At 34.2% G+C, this 17,283-nt stretch overlaps 1 protein-coding gene across 1 annotated transcript in view; it reads left to right on the top strand.

Moving 5' to 3' along the window:
• VPS13A (vacuolar protein sorting 13 homolog A) overlaps positions 1-17,283 on the top strand; it is a 257,283-nt gene that overhangs the window by 163,159 nt on the left and 76,841 nt on the right. The window contains 5 exon segments of the mRNA XM_030919695.1: positions 8,159-8,262; positions 13,125-13,407; positions 15,385-15,780; positions 16,047-16,151; positions 16,277-16,423. Coding sequence (XP_030775555.1) covers positions 8,159-8,262; positions 13,125-13,407; positions 15,385-15,780; positions 16,047-16,151; positions 16,277-16,423 — 1,035 coding nt within the window.

Below are 17,283 nucleotides of genomic sequence, written 5' to 3'. Positions count from 1 at the left end.
GTTTTTTTTTTTTTTCCCACCATATGGATTTTTTTCCAGAGGATTCTAGTTCCTTCTCATTTTTCTTTAAACTTGAAAATCAGGTTATCAATTTTATCAAAAATCTGGATAAAATTGGCTGTCTTTTAATGTTTTAAATTCTGATTACTCATTGGTAGTGTTTAGAAATACAGGTTATATGAACCTCTATTTGCAGTCTTAACTAGACTCACATATTCTAGTAGATTTGTGTAGATTTAGATAGTTACGATAGTTGCAAATGAAGACATTTTCACTTTTTCCTTTCCAATCTGGATGTGTTTTATTTTATCTTGTTTATATTGCCTATCACACTGGCTAGAAGACAATTCGAGTAGAAGTGGTGACGCCTTATGTTTTTGCCTTGTCCATTCTTTCACCATTGAACGTGATTTGTGTTGTAGTTTTGTAGATGCCTTTTCTTACATTGAAAACATTCCTGTCTATTCCTAGTGTGCTAAGAGTTTTTATCAGAGTCGATTTTTGTATTTTGTCAGATGCCTTTTCTGTGCGAGAGGAGGATACATTTTTTCAATTGTTAGTATGATAAATTACATTCACTGATTTTTTTAAATGTTAGATCAACTTGCATTCCTAGGATTAATCTCACATAATCATGACATCTTACTAACCTTTTAGTATATTGTTGGATTTTGCGTTTATATTCATGAGGGATATTGGTCTAGAGTTTTAATGTCTGTCTTTCTGTCTTCCTTTCTTTTCTTGAGTCTTGCTCTGTGCCCAAGGTTGGAGTGCAGTGGTGCCATCATGGCTCACTGGAGCCACATTCTCCTGGGTTTAAGCAATCCTCCTATCAGCCTCCCGAGCAGCTAGGACTATGGGTGCACACCACCACACCTGTTCCCCCATCTTGCTCCGCCTCTCATTGTTTAACCTTTTAACTCATTAAAGCAGCAGTCCCCAACCTTTTTGACACTAGGGGCCTGTTTCATGGAAGACAATTTTTCCACAGGTTGGGGGCTGGGGCATATGGTCTCAGGATTCCTTTCTCAAGAATAGAAAGCTCCACCCATGTGTGTCCCTGTCTCCTGCAGGGACACCAGGTTAACAACTATCTACACAGAAAAAACACCATGAGAAACAAAAATCAGGCAAGCACTCACAGTACTGGATTTAACCTCAGATCATCAGGCATTAGTTAAATTCTCATAAGGAGCATGTAACCTAGATCCCGTGCATGCACAGTTCTCAATAGGGTTCACGCTCCTGTGAGAATCTAATGCTGTGGCTGATCTGACAGGAGGCAGAGCTCAGGCGGTAATGCTCTCGAGCCTGCTGCTCACTTCCTGCTGTGCAGCCCACTTCCTAACAGGCCACAGACTGGTACCAGCCCATGGGTGAAGGGCTGGGGACCTGTGTGTTAAAGTGTATTTAACGTGAGGTTTCTGTAGGCACCATGTAGTTGGACCTTGTGTTTTTTGTGTGTGTTTTTTTTTTTTTAATTTAACCTAATCTGAAAATCTGTGCCTTTTAACAAGGATAATTAAACCACTTATATTTAAAAGTTGTTATTGATGTCGTTGGGCTTAAACTTGCTATTTTTTTTTTTCTATTTGTCTCATTTGTTCTTTGCGTCCATCTTCCTTTTGTTTTCTCTTTCTCTTTTTTTTTTTATTAATTGAGCATTTTTGTTATGAATTCATTTTATTTCCTTGTTGGTTATTGGCTGTATCTCTTTATACTTCCTTGCCTTTGTTGTTGTTGTTGTTGTTGTTGTTACTTTAGGGCTTTATTACGTACATATTGTATTAGTCTACCTTCAAGTAGTATTTTGCCGCTTCACATACAGAATCACAACTTTAGACCAGTATACTTCCATTTCTCATCTCCCACATTTGTATAATTATGTTCATACATTTTTGTGTCTATGTATGTTAGCCAAAACCCCATAATACAAGTTACTATTTTTCTTTAATGAATTATGTTTTAAATTGGTTTAAAATACAAACTGTATTTGATATTTATTATCACTTTTTCTTTCAGTAAGCTCACAGCGTGGATTTGCTGATGATGAATTCTTTCAGTTTTTATTTCACATATCTGTGTTACAGATATTTTCACTGGGCCTAGAGATCTAGATTGGCAGGGTTTTTTCCCCATACTTTAAAAATGTTGTTCTGCTGTCTACTGTATTGCATTGTTTCTGATCAGAAGTCTGCTTTTTTTCCTGTATTTGCTCTTCTACAAAATGTGTCAACCTTTTCTTTAGCTGCTTTTGAGATTTCTTTTTTCTTTATCATTGGTTTTAAGCAATTTGGTTATGATGAATCTTAGTGTAGTTTTCTTCATGTTCCTTGTATTTGGGGTTTACTGACCTTAAAATCATGGATTTATAGTTTTGATCAACTTTAGAAAACTTTTTGCCATTGTTTCTAAAATTGTTTTCTGTCTTCGCCCTCTCTTCTCTCCTTTAGGTTCCAGTTAGGTATATATTAGGGTGTTTGAACTTGCCCCACAGCTCAGTAATGCTCTGTTTGTTTTTCCTTTCAGCTTTTTACCCATTTCTTTTTTGATAGTTTCTCTTGTTAAGTCTTCAGTTTCTCTTTTCTTTTTCAGTGGCCAATCTGCTGTTGACCCCATCTGATATATTTTTCTCAATAGTACTATGAATTTTTTTGGTTTTTTATTTTCCAGTGTCTCTTTTTAGCATACTTAGTCTTCTTTTTAGTGATATTGGATATAATTTTAATAAATGTTTTAATGTCCTTGTCTACCAATTCTATTATGTGTCATTTCAGGTTTCTTTCATTTTATTGATGTTTCTTTTCATTATGGTAATTTTTTCATTCCTTTAATGTACCTGGTAATTTTTTATTGGTTACCTAAAACTACTGTATATATCAGAACCAGACTTTGTTCTTCCTGTTTCTTTTAGGCAGATCTTTACTGAGCTGTAGATAATCTACACGTGTCCTGGTCATGACTCAGCTGAAGTTTTGACGTGGAGGGGACACTCAATTTTCCAGAATTCTGTCTGTACAGCTTTTGCCTCTCCATGCAGGTCTCTCCCCTCCAGTACAATATGCTGTGAATTTCAGTCACATTGGCTTCCCCAGATTTTCAGATCTTATCTCTTCAACTTGGCTGCCTGCTTTTCACACAGCAGACTAGAAACTCACTCTCCAGACAGCAAGCTGGGTGGTAGTCATAGCTTATGTAGCTTTTTCATTTTTGTTTTTCCCTTGTGCTGCCTATTGTGCCTTATCTGAAACTGTGGTTTGATGTTTGTCGTTTGTTTTCCTGCTTTTTAGTTGATTAGGGTGGGAAGCTATATCTGGTCCCTGTTATTCTAGCATGACTGAAAACAGGTATCCCTTCTCTCACTTTTTATTTAGGTAACTATTTTAAAAGGTGACTAACAGCCGCACTCATTACTGTTGATTATTTTGCCATTTAGTTAAATAGTTGAACGTGAATTTTGAATTTCTTACAGGTAGTTTGTATAGACATATTTCATTGCTTCAAATGTATAGAGCAAATAATTTTTCTAGAATTAAAAATAGAGTACAGTTAAGATTATTCATTTATCAAATTCTTAGTTCTCATATTTCATATGATGTTTTTAAAGTAGAATTAGGTAAGATATAGAAAGATTATGAGAAAATTGTTTTACTAAACAATTTGTTATTATCTATTCCAAAGATAAATATGAGTATTTGGAGGTTTTCTGATTATTATGTATATATTAATCAGAATAATACATTTTTGCCTGATCATTTTTTGCTACTCACTGGATGAGGTACTCTTCATACTTTTCTCTCTAAAGAAAGTTGCAACAATTCAGTCACCTCTTCAGGCCCCAATTCTAATTCTAGTTCTTTTGCTATATCCACCATATCTGCAGTGACTTGCTCCATTGAAGTCCTGAATTCCTCAAAGTCATCCATAAGGGTTGAAACCAGCTGGTAATGTTGTTATTTTGACCTCCTCTCATGAATCACAAATGTTATTAATGACATCTGGATGATGAATCCTTTCCAGAAGATTTTCAATTTACTTTGCCCGGATCCATCAGAGGAATCATTATCTATGGGAGCTGTTGCCTTAAAAAATGTATTTCTTAAATAATGAGACTAATATTATTTAAGTCAAATATACAATATTACATATAATATTAAGAAGTTAAAATTACTCCTTGATTCATTTGCTACGGAATAGATGTTGTGTTAGCAGGCATGAAAGCAACATTAATCTCCTGTACATCTCCATCAGAACTCGAGTGACAATGTGCATGGCCAATGAGCAATAGCATTTTGAAAGGATTTTTTTTTCCTGAGAATAGGTCTCAGTAGTGGGCTTTAAAAATTCGGTAAACCATGCTGTAAACAGATGTACTTTCAAATTCAGGCTCTTGTTTTTCCATGTATAGAGCACAGAGTAGAGTTAGCATATTCTTAAAGGCCCTAGGATTTTCGTAATGGTAAATGAACATTGGTGTAACTTCAGGTCACTAGCTTCATTATCCCTTAACAAGAGATTCAGACTGTCCTTCGAAGCTTTGAAGCTAAACGTTGACTTCTCTTCTCTAGCTATGAGAGTCCTAAATGTCATCTTCTTCCAATAGAAGGCTGTTTTGTCTAGTTTGGAAATCTGTTGTTTAGTGTAGCCATCTTCATCAGTGATCTTAGCTAGACTTTCTGGATAACTTGCTGCAGCCACTTGCCGCTTCACTTTGCAAGTTTGGAAATCTGTTGTTTAGTGTAGCCATCTTCATCAGTGATCTTAGCTAGACCTTCTGGATAACTTGCTGCAGCCACTTGCCGCTTCACTTAGCACTTGTATGTTATGCAGGTGGTTTCCTCCCTTAAACCTCGTGAACAAACCTCTGCTTCCAACTTTTTTTCTGCTACTTCCTCACGTCTCTCAGCTTTCATACAACTGAAGAGAGTTAGGGCCTTTCTTAGGGGAATGTTGTAGCTGGTTTGATTTTCTATCCTGTATTAGGCTGTTTCATACTGCTGTAAAGAACTGCCCAGGACTTAGTAATTTATAAAGGAAAGAGGTTTAATTGACTCATAGTGCAGCATGGCTGGGGAGACCTCAGGAAGCTTATAATCATGGCGGAAGGCAAATGGGAAGCAAGGCACCTTCTTCACAAGGCAGCAGGAAAGAGAAGTGAACGCAGGAAGAACTACTACGCACTTATACGACCATCAGATCTCGTGAGAACTTGTTCACCATCATGAGAATAGCATGGGGAAACTGTCCCCATGATCCAGTTACCTCCACCTGATTCCTCCCTTGACACATGGGGATTATGGGGATTACAATTCAAGATGAGATCTGGGTGGGGGACGTAGCCAAACCATGTCATATCCAGACCACTACAATATTCTTCCTGTTAGCAATAAGGCTGTTTCACTTTCTTGTTATTTGCGTGTTCACTGGGTTAGGACTTTTAATTTTCTTCAAAAACTTTCACTTTGCATTCACAACTTGGCTGTTTGATGCAAGAGGCCTACCTTTTAGCCCATCTCTGGTTTTGACATGCACTTCTCATTAACATTAATCATTTCTAGCTTTTGCTTTTGATTTAAAAGTGAGAGACATGTCCCTCTTCATTTGAAAGAGGTCTTTGGAGGGTTATTAATTGTCCTATTTTCAATATTATTGTGTCTCAGAGAATAGGGAGGTCTGAAGAAGAGGGAGAAAGTGGGGAGAATGTCCAATTTGTGGAGCAGTCAGAACACACACATTTATTAATTATAACACATATAATCATAACGAAAAGATTGAAATATCGTGAGAGTTACCAGAATATGACACCGAGGCGCTATGTGAGCACATGCTGTTAGAAAAATGGCACCAATAGACTTGGTTGATGCAGGGTTGCCATAAACCTTTCGTTTGTAAAAAATGAAATATCTGCAATGCACAATAAAGCAAAACATTATAAAACAAGGTATGCATATATATGAATTTACTACTTTTGATAGTCAGGAGAAATGGTATTATTCAAAATAAAATTTGCCCACAGTTACACAGCTAGTAATTAGCACTGCCAGTATTTATCTCAGGTTTGTTTCACTTTAACATCTATGTTCATTCTGCTATCATATTGCTGTTGCGTAATCATAAACTTTAGGAATTGTTCCAGCAGGATAGCTTACCTGCAACATGCTTTTGTTTCTTTCTTATCTTTGTAATTTTTGAGAGACAGTGTCTTAATCGCCCAGGAGTGCAGTGGCATGATGAATGCTCACTGCAACCTTGACTTCCCAGGCTCACCTGGGAATCCTCTCACCTCAGCCTCTCCAGTAGCTCAGACTACATGTGTGCACCACCATACCTGGCTAATTTTTCAATATTTTGTAGAGACAGGGTCTCACCACATTGCCTAGACTGGTTTTGAACTCCTGAGGTCTAGTGATCCTCCTGCCTCAGCCACCCAAAGTGCTGGAATTATAATAGGTGTGAGCCACTGTGCCCACCCACTTTTATACAGATGGATGTTCCCTTTCCTCTGCTCCCTTAGACTTTTCAAGCTTATGCTCATTCCGTTTTCCAAACCTTTGATGTTTCCTCGAAATTTCAACTACTAGTTTATTCTCAGCTTCCAACCAACTTTTTCCACACTAAATCTGAAAGGGAAAACAAAGGAAGCAATATCAGACTTTGGTAAGTAACTTCACATTCCAAACAGGCACCATTTAGAAGCGTATGTTTCTTAATAGGCTCCATTTACATCAGTGATAAGTTGAATGTGAAATTTATTTGGAATTATATTTATAATCAGAAAATATGTTGGAAAACTTAACAGTTAATGTCTGTTGTGGAGTGCTCTGGATGTTAGTTATTGGTTTGATAGTAGACTTTGAAGTTTATTATAATACAGATGTCTCCATCCACACCATGGAATTTTAAAAATATTGACGTTTAAAAACGGTTCCCTTAAATTTAAAAAAAATGCATGAAGTTGAAGCCAGCTGTTTGGTTTCCCTCCTTAGTCCACATTCCCTCCTTCCTTCTTCCTTGAGGTAATATCAATTTGGTGATATGTTGTGTATATTTCTAGTACCATATTTTAAAAACTACTTCCTGTCCAGAAAATATATACTTGTGTTTTTAGTGCCTTACAGAAATGTTACACTGTTTCACCTTATTATGCTATGTTCTGTTTTCATTCAGATATTTGAAGTGTAACCATATACTGATACATAGGGCATTATTTTAATGATGTTACATGATTATATCAATTTGAAGAAAATTTTCTTATTTTTCTATTATTGAGATTGTTTTCATTTTTTTTATAATAAAATCAGTGGTGTAGTGAACATCAGTGTCTCGAATGAATGTAGTAAACAATAAATGAATACACATGTGTAAACATTTCTCTAGGTATGGAACTAGGAGCAGAATTGCTAAGAAGAAAGTACATTTTCATTTTTACTAAGTTTTTGTCGAATTATTCTTCAGAGTTATTTTATCAATTTACATTCTACCAGTAGTGTATATGAGTTCCTGTTCGCATCATTTTCAACTGTTGATATTACCATACTTCTGATATTTTTGCAGTTTGTTCATATGAAAAGATATTCTATGAATGTAATTTGTATTTTCTTGATTACTAGTAATGTCAAGTATCTTTTCCTCTGTTTATTGGTCAGTTTTTCCATTCGGTGAATCACCTGTTTACATTCTGTTCCTGTTTTCCTCTTGATTGCAACTTTCTTAATGATTTTTAGGATTTTTGAGTATGTAGTGGTTATAAACCCTTTGTCAAGTATATTACAGATATTTGCCAGCCTGTAGATTGTCACTTTTACCATACAAATATTTAAAATTTTGATTTTTTTCTATGAATTTTTTTCTACTATTTTTGTCTAAACAAAAACATATCCCTAAACAAATTAGTCTCTATCCTAAAGTGAAGAAGATACTATCTTATTCCCCTGTAGGATGCTTAAAGTCTGTTTTTGAGATTCCTTTTATATAAAACTGTAGAAATTTTTCTTGTATGTTTTAGGATAAATAATATGTTTGTTTCTTTTCTAATTTACATAAGCAAGATGAATATTGCCTCATAGTTCCTTTGTTAAGGTATTTACATGGACTTTTTTTACACATCTGTAGATTCTTAGATTAATGATACTAAATATTATTTGTTTTTCTTTCCCAGATAAGAAATCATTTTTCAGTCCCACTGTCTGTTTACGAAGGGGATACCTTATTGGGAACTGCCTCACCTGAAAATGAATTCAACATACCATTAGGATCTTACCGGTATTTTTTCTTTATCGTTTTGTTTACTCTAAGATCTCTTGTAGACTTTTTAGTTTCTGATTTCACATGGATAACTTCGATCAAATCCATCCTGCTAATAGCTCATCTAACTTATGTAGGTTTCAGTGCACTTAGATCTTAAAAAAGAAGCATTATTTAATTTATTGTAATAACTTATAGCAAGTACATTATATATACTTTTCTCTTAAATATAATTATATTTTTGTTGCAATATAAGCATCATAAGCATAGTCATATGATTAAGAGTTTTTAAAATGTCTAATAGATGATGCCTGATGGTTTCTGAATTTATACTATTATGAAGTAAATTTTACTTCTCAAAGGTTTTATAATACAATTTTTTTGACATTCCTTTAGTAAACAGAATATTTTATCCTTTTCATATTTGTTCATTGTTCAGGGATGGAGTTGTAAATAGAAGTATATACTACATTAATTTTAAATTTTTAAAGTAATTAAATTTGATACAAGATGTTTTAAGAAAATATTAAAATTATAACAAAATATGAGCTAGTCTTATAGATTTATATCATAACAAGTAAGTATTAGTCAAGATACTGTAATCTGAAATTGAAAATAATCTCTTATATGGAAATTGAACCCTATTGGAGAATAAAACTTTCCTCAGAATTAAGCATTGTAGTTTGTTTAAATACCATTTTAGAATACACACTAGAAATAGGTACTTACCTCAATGCTACAGAAGGATAGAGGCAGAACTGCAAACAGTGCTTACCTATTCCCTTGTCCAGAAGTTCAGAATGGGATCCTCAATGCTCTGAAGACAATCTAGCAGTTTTAGGCACGTATTTTCACATAGATCGACCTGCTAAATCTAATGAATGTTTTATTGCTTAGTTCAGACTTGCTGAGGGAAAGAATTGTATTGTTGAGAGAACAACAAAATAATCATTTACAATATCTGATCTTGCTCTAGAGATGATTTGGGGTGGGTTACAAGACTAGATGAAATATGGCATGTAAGATATATTTAAAAATTTCTGTGAAGAACTTTCATTTTCTTCTTGGATAATAAAAGTTAATGATACTCTACTTTTTAATACATTTCTGCTATATATTTTGTGTCTCTCTCCGTAGTAGAGAAAACAGTACCTTTATACTTTTTTTCCAAGGCTGAATATTAATTTGTTACATGATAGTTAATCCATCTTAATGAGAATTAGTAGTGATTAATTCATCTTAATGAGAATTGTTACTGATTAAGTACTTCATCTTAACTAGAACTATCAGTGACTAACCAGCTTGGATTTTTCATTAGGCATTTTTTTTTTCTTTTTTTTTTTTTTTTTTTTTTGAGATGGAGTTTCGCTCTTGTTGCCCAGGCTGGAGTGGAATGGCGGGATCTCAGCTCCCAGGTTCAAGCGATTCTCCTGCCTCAGCCTCCTAAGTAGCTGGGATTACAGGCATGCACCACCATGCGCAGAGATTTTATAAAATTATAGCTAATTTTGTATTTTTAGCAGAGATGGGATTTCTCCATTTTGGTCAGGCTGGTCTCGAACTCACGATCTAGGTATTCTTTCAATCTAGTACTTCAGTGTAGGTGCACGTATATTTAAGATGTGAGGTCTTAACAATTATCTTTCTCTATTCTGTTTCTATTCTTAGATTAATGGTACAGATAAGCATAGATGCAGATAAATATAGGAAAACAATTTATATTTTATTAAAATATTTAAATAGGATTTAAATATACTGATTCTTTTATTCATTTAACAAATATTTATCAAGGTTTTCTGTGGATGAGACACTCAATACCAAGAAGAATTGCATGTAGCTATTGCCATCAAAAGATGGATATATTACATAAATGTATGACGTAGGAAACAGTGGGTTTTGGAGAGTTACAGAAAGTGTTACAGTTGCCAAAAACTATGGAAAACATAAAAGGGATTAATGACTGACTCCTGGGCAAGATACGTGAAGTACAGTAACATATGTAATATAGTAATATGGAGATTAGATGGAAAAGGCTAAGAGGAAGGCATGCATGAACAAAGATAAGGAAGCATGAAAGCATAGTGTTATAAGGAATAGTTGGGAATTCATTGGAATGTAGAGTGCATGTTGGAAGATAAAATTTGAAAGATAATTTAAGTTCACAGTTAGATGGTTGCTCTCTCATTTTCTTGCTCCATTTTTGTAAATTTTATCTCCGTCTTTAAGTTTCATCTGTTTTTTTCTTCTTGTCTCAGATCACTTGATGTTCTGTTTCAAGACCATTCACACTACTGTATCTTCTCATTTAAAACCTCCTGTCATTGATTATCTTTCTTTCCTGTTTTCTTCATTCATTCCTTGAACTTTCCTTTGACCTTTTATATTTCTCTTACTCGGATCTTCTCTTCAGAACACCCTTTTTGGGAAAATTGTCACTTCTGCAAACATCTTGCAGTCTGTCTAGAAAGAGCCAACCACTCTGCCCTCAGTCTACTCTATACATGTGTTTTGGTACCTATCACAGTGCAGTAGTTATCTTTTAACATTACATTTCCCACCTGATTATGATCTTACTTATTTGTTTGTTTTCAATTTTGCCTTGTTGGTACATAATAGGTCCAATAAATGTTTTGATAAACTGGGTAAGTGTATTACCATTAGTTTAATTTGGGAAAAAATAAGGTTTTACCTTTAAGTGTTAGAAGTAAGAGTGGAAAATAGAATGAAAATTAGAGAAGGAAGTAGAAGTAGAATAGGCCGTATCTGTTAACTCTTTTGACAAATAATTTATATGCTTCAGTCAGGGAAGAAGGAAGTCTAATATTGTGTCAAAGTCCAGGGTGCCAGTAAGCTGCAAGTCACTGAAAAAGGACATGCAGAAAAGTGGGTAGAGTGGTTCAGTGTTCAGTCTAGCAAATGTAAGGTGCCATCAGAAATTATTACAGAAATACATCACAGATATTTAACATTTTAGGAGTAGAACTTAGGAAAATAATCAGGATTGGAGATAGTGTTGACTGTTGTTCATCTATAAAGGACAGTGTCATAATTATAGCTAATAATTTTTACAAATATAAAAATATTTCTGAAATGTTTAATCTTGGCTACAGTGTGGGTTCAAAAATTATTGAATATAAAATACTGCTGAAATGTAAACAATGTAATATTCAAATATAAAGATTAACCATGTGACAACCAATAATTTTGTCACCATTTTCTTAAAACCACTCTTCTGCAATGACAACAAAAGCCAAAATTGACAAATGGGATCTAATTAAACTAAAGAGCTTCTGCTCAGCAAAAGAAACTACCATCAGAGTGAACGGGCATCCTACAGAATGGGGGAAAATTTTTGCAGTCTGTCCATCTGACAAAGGACTAATATCCAGAATCTACAAAGAACTGAAAAAAATTTATAAGAAAAAACAACCCCATCAAAAAGTGGGTGAAGGATATGAACAGACACTTCTCAAAAGAAGACATTTATGCGGCCAACAAACGTATGGAAAAAAGCTCATCATTACTGGTGATTAGAGAAATGCAAATCAAAACAACAATGAGATACCATCTCATGCCAATTAGAATGGTAATCATTAAAAAGTCAGGACACAACAGATGCTGGAGAAGATGTGGAGAAATAGTAATGCTTTTACACTGCTGGTGGGAGTATAAATTAGTTCAACCATTGTGGAAGACAGTGTGGTGATTCCTCAAGGATCTAGAACCAGAAATACCATTTGACCCAGCAATGCCATTACTGGCTATATACCAAAGAACTACAATAAATCATTCTACTGTAAAGACAGATACACACATATATTTATTGCAGTACTGTTCCCAGTAGCAAAGACTTGGAACCAACCCAAATGCCCATCGATGATAGACTGGATAAAGAAAATATGGCACGTATACAGCATGAAATATTATGCAGCCATAAAATAGAGTGAGTTCATGTCCTTTGCAGGGACATGAGTGAAGCTGGAAACCATCATTCTCAGCAAACTAACACAGGAACAAAAAAACCAAACACCGCATGTTCTCAGTCATAAGTGGGAGTTGAACAATGAGAACTCATGGACACAGGGAGGAGAACATCACTCACTGGGGCCTGTTGGGAGTTGGGGAGCAAGGGGAGGGAGAGCATTAGGAGAAATACTTAATGTAGATGATCAGTTGATGGGTGCAGCAAACCACTGTGGCATGTGTATGCCTCTGTAACAAACCTGCAAGTTCTGCACATGTATCACAGAACCTAAAGTATAATTAAAAAAAAAAAAAACTGCTAAAGCAGAAAAAAAAAATAAAGTAAAATATCATACTGCTGTAAAAAACAAAGACAAAAACAAAAACACTCTTCTGCATCTGTGGCCCACATTTTAATAAAGTTAAATATCGATTGAAAACTTTCATTTGATTAATGTTGGAAAGCTTGTGATTATTTTTTCAATAGTAATTTTTTTTAGTTTATGAATTCAGTCATGGCATTTATTTCCTTTTAGGCCCACATATCCAGAAAAGCCAAATTCTTGCAGTTATATGTACAAGTCACAAATGATTCTATGTGGTTTGCTTTGCATATATAACTGATACGATTTATGTATTTTTATATGAAACCATTTATCTTATAAGTATACTTTTAAGATAGTAAGTTTGCAAGAAAAATATTCTCCTCTTAAAAGTCAAACAACTTGATGAGCTTCCAGAAAGTTAAGGTGATATCTATTTATCTATCTTACTTATATCTAAAAAGTAGTATGAAAATATAAAAATTTATTACAGTATTATGAAAGGAGGTAAGTTTGTTATTCTAAAGCTGTAATTATATAGTTTAATATGTTTTCCTTTAAGCATTTTAAACTGTATCATTTAATCTCATGCAGATCATTCCTTTTTCTGAAGCCAGAAGATGAGGACTATCAAATGTGTGAAGGAATTGACTTTGAAGAGATTGTGAAAAATGATGGTGCTCTTCTAAAGAAGAAATGTAGATCTAAAAACCCTTCTAAGCAGTCATTTGTCGTTAATATTGTTCCAGAAAAAGATAATTTAACATCTCTATCAGTGTATTCAGAAGATGGTTGGGATTTACCATACATAATACATTTGTGGCCACCTATCCTGCTCCGAAATCTTCTTCCTTACAAAATTGCTTATTATATAGAGGTATCAGCAAATTGTTTTAGTGCCTTCCTGTTTTTGATTTTGTAGTTTCAGTTTTTTAAGATTAAGAACAATAAAAACTATTTTAAAGATCTAATAAAAATTAGAATACTAGTAAAATAGGTAATGCAGAGATTCTTTTGCAACAAGTATGAGAATTATTATTGAAATAACATTTAAGAACTAGACTTCAGTGACAAAAAAAAGCCAGCTACATTATATTGTATTCTTTTAGTGCTGATTTTCTTAAAATATTGTATACTTGGTAAAGTTGCTTTTTTTCTTACATACTCTTTGTTTTAACAGATGGTGTGGTTTCTTCCTGTTGTTATAACATAGGAATCCGTACATCTTGATTTTATGTGACTATTTCATTTGTGAGGCTTATCAGATGGAAGAAAGTAGTTCTTCATTGTCATCTATTATAAGTTTATTTTACCTTTAGAATTACCATTTGTTTGCTTTTTAAAAGAACAGGTTTCTCTCTGTTGCTCAGACTGGAGTGCATAGCTCACTGTAGCCTCAAACTTCTAGGCTCACGTGATCCTTCCTCCTCAGCCCCCTGAGGAGCTGGGACTACAGATGCATGCCATGCCTCGATAACTTTTTTTAATTTGTAATTTTGTAGAGACAGGGACTCACTATGGCTTGTCTTGAGCTCTTGGGCTCAAGTGATCCTCCTGCTTTGGCCTCCCAAAGTGCTGGAATTACAGGCGCAAGCCACTATACCCAGCAGTTTACACTTTTCTGATACATGTCTCTTTTGGAGGAAAAAGTTTACATATTTATGGTTTTAAATGTGCATTTCCATATTGAGTAACAAATTATCATAATGGTTAAGAATTTGTACTTTGCTGTCAGATTTGAAATTGCATCCTAACTCTGGCACTTGCTAGCTGTATGTTCTTAAGCAGGCTTTATTGCTTTTGTAAATCTTTTGTTGTAGTCTATAAAATGAGAATAATAATAAAATTTGCTTGGTTAAGACATGGGGGAAATCAAATCAGATTGTATATGTAAAGGATTTGGTACAGTGCCTGACAGACAAGGGTTGCCATTTATTTATCACTCTAGCACTACCACAACCATTGTTATTTTGTGGAATATTATTTAACTTGTAAAAAAATCAGGAACTCCTTACTTTTGCTTTAATTAATTTAAAATCATGAGATGAAGAGATTCCTATGTTATAATAATAGGAAGAGAACAAGATAGAGATGCTGGAAAAACTGGTGAGATATTCAGATGTACTGTCAATTTATGTTTCTATTCTCATAGAACTTTTAATTGGATGCTTTTAGTGATCACATTCTGTCTGCCAGTTTCCAAAGGATATGATCAGTCTTTAGAAAGACAATTGAGCCATGGTGACAATTGAGCCATGGTATGGGGAAGGGACTAGAGGGGAAAAGAGCAGTTAGGAGACTCTTAAACTGAGAGATCATATAGTGACATGAACTAAGATAATAGAAGGGTGGGTCGAGGGAAATGAACAGCTTGGAGAGATACATACGATGTAATAATATAAACAGTGATTGGAAGTGGGTGATGAGGGATTGTGGAGGTAGTAGGGATTGCTTATTTTGGATTACCATCAGTTTTTGCCCACATTTTACATTGTTTTGTTGTTTTCAGAACAAAAATCACTAGTGGTTAAGATTGTCTTTTTGCTGTTGTTTTACCAATTGTAGTGTTTTATGTTTATAATTTTCAGGGGAGTTTCCCATTATGTTATTTAATCTAATCTTCACAGTTTATCCTTTGAAGTAAGTCATTTAGACCATTTTACAAATACAGTAGCTCAAATCTCAGATTAAATCCTGTGTAGAGGTTTACACATTTGACAAAGTTAGAGCTGGAATGTAAGTCTTCTGACTTGTTCTGATAGGTGCTTCAAAAGCATTTTGTGCAGCATTTGGAGTAAATAGAATTTTGAGGCATATTATTCTGCAACATTAAAATTTTTTTTTTTTATTACAGGGAATTGAAAATTCGGTTTTTACTCTAAGTGAAGGACATTCAGCCCAGATTTGTACTGTACAGTTGGATAAAGCCAGGCTACATTTAAAATTACTTGACTATCTCAATCACAATTGGACAAGTGAATATCACATAAAGCCTAATCAGCAAGACATTAGTTTTGTCAGTTTTACCTGTGTTACAGAAATGGAAAAGACTGATTTAGATATTGCTGTCCATATGACTTATAATACTGGTCAGACAGTTGTGGCATTTCATAGTCCTTATTGGATGGTCAACAAAACTGGTCGCATGTTACAGTACAAAGCAGATGGAATTCATCGAAAGCATCCACCTAATTATAAAAAGCCAGTTCTCTTTTCTTTTCAGCCAAATCACTTTTTTAATAACAATAAGGTATGCATTGTTTATTCTGTTTTTCCCTTGTCTTTATCTGCTTGTCGCTTTTTAGTTTTAAAATTCTGAGGAATAAATATTATGAAACTTGGATAGAAATAACTTGTTAAATATTTGAGGCCAAAAAGATTAGAATTTAATATTATAAAGGTTTAGTGCATTAACAGTGTAATATTTTGTTTATGCTAAAAACTAATTTTTATCAGTTTAAGCAGGAATTTTTAAAGGTACCTAAATTGTGATGTATTTGGAATATTTTTTCCTAGGTTCAACTTATGGTAACTGATAGTGAATTGTCCGATCAGTTTTCAATTGATACTGTTGGTAGTCATGGAGCTGTTAAATGTAAAGGTCTGAAAATGGACTATCAAGTGAGTTCATTCTGTGCTTATCAAGAAACTTTTATTTTAAATGTTTCTATTAACTACTTAATTAAATTTTATAAGGATGTTATGATACATAACAGTTTTTGAGCTGTTAATTTTGTTTTTCTTAGGTTGGTGTCACTATAGACCTGAGCAGTTTTAACATTACTAGAATTGTGACATTTACCCCTTTTTATATGATTAAAAACAAAAGCAAATACCGTATATCAGTGGCTGAAGAAGGAACTGATAAATGGCTCTCTCTTGATTTGGAGCAGGTGGGTAGATGAATTTCAGAAATATACCTCTTGGATTCTATTTTCTCCTTAATGTTAGATACCTAAAGTCACCATGTAATGTTTTAACTCTCCACTTACTCCAGTTTTGTTTTAGTTTCATGAATCTTCATTGAATATTTGTGCCCGGCTCTAGATAGATGGCAAGGTTCAATTTTTAATAATTTAGATAACTAGGAATGCCCAGCTTGTTAAGGGAGGTAGATGTTTAACAATTACTAACCACTTTGGTTAAATACAGCAGCCAAAGACTAGATAAGGTATAAATGCATCAAAGAGACGGAAATTATTTATTCTCTCTAGGAAGCTATTAGGAATGCCTTCAGAGAGTAGGTTAAGCCAGACTCTTCTCTAGTTATTTGAGGAGAGTAGTAACTTAGAAGAAATGTTGATTCTGTGCCATCATTAAACCTTTGAATAAGAGTTTTCTGAATGACTGACAGAGGTTGATGGAATATTTTATTTCTGAAGAACTTTTATTCTAAAAGTTAGGATTAGAGAAGTGTTTGCTGTTTCTATTCATTATTCCTTTTTGCATATAAAACCATCCTTGTTGGGATTATTCTTGAAGTATATTCTTTAGCATTTCCTTTAGGGCTGGTTTTGAAGGTAAATACCATCGGTGTCTCTAGAAAAATCTCTCTGGCTGGAGCACAGCAAGAGGGACAGTGATTGGGATATAAACCCAGGCGTTCCATGGGGCAACAGCAACCCCCTTTGGGTCCCCTCCCATTTTATGGGAGCTCCGTTTTCATTCTATTAAATCTTGCAATTGCAAAAGAAAGAGAGAAGAGAAGAGGAGAAAATAGACAGACAGACAGACAGACAGACAGACAGATAGA

Source organism: Rhinopithecus roxellana, chromosome 16, assembly GCF_007565055.1.
Source record: "Rhinopithecus roxellana isolate Shanxi Qingling chromosome 16, ASM756505v1, whole genome shotgun sequence".
NCBI lineage: Eukaryota > Metazoa > Chordata > Mammalia > Primates > Cercopithecidae > Rhinopithecus > Rhinopithecus roxellana.
Note: the sequence above shows the minus strand (reverse complement) of the source record. Positions and strands in the feature narration are given on the sequence as shown.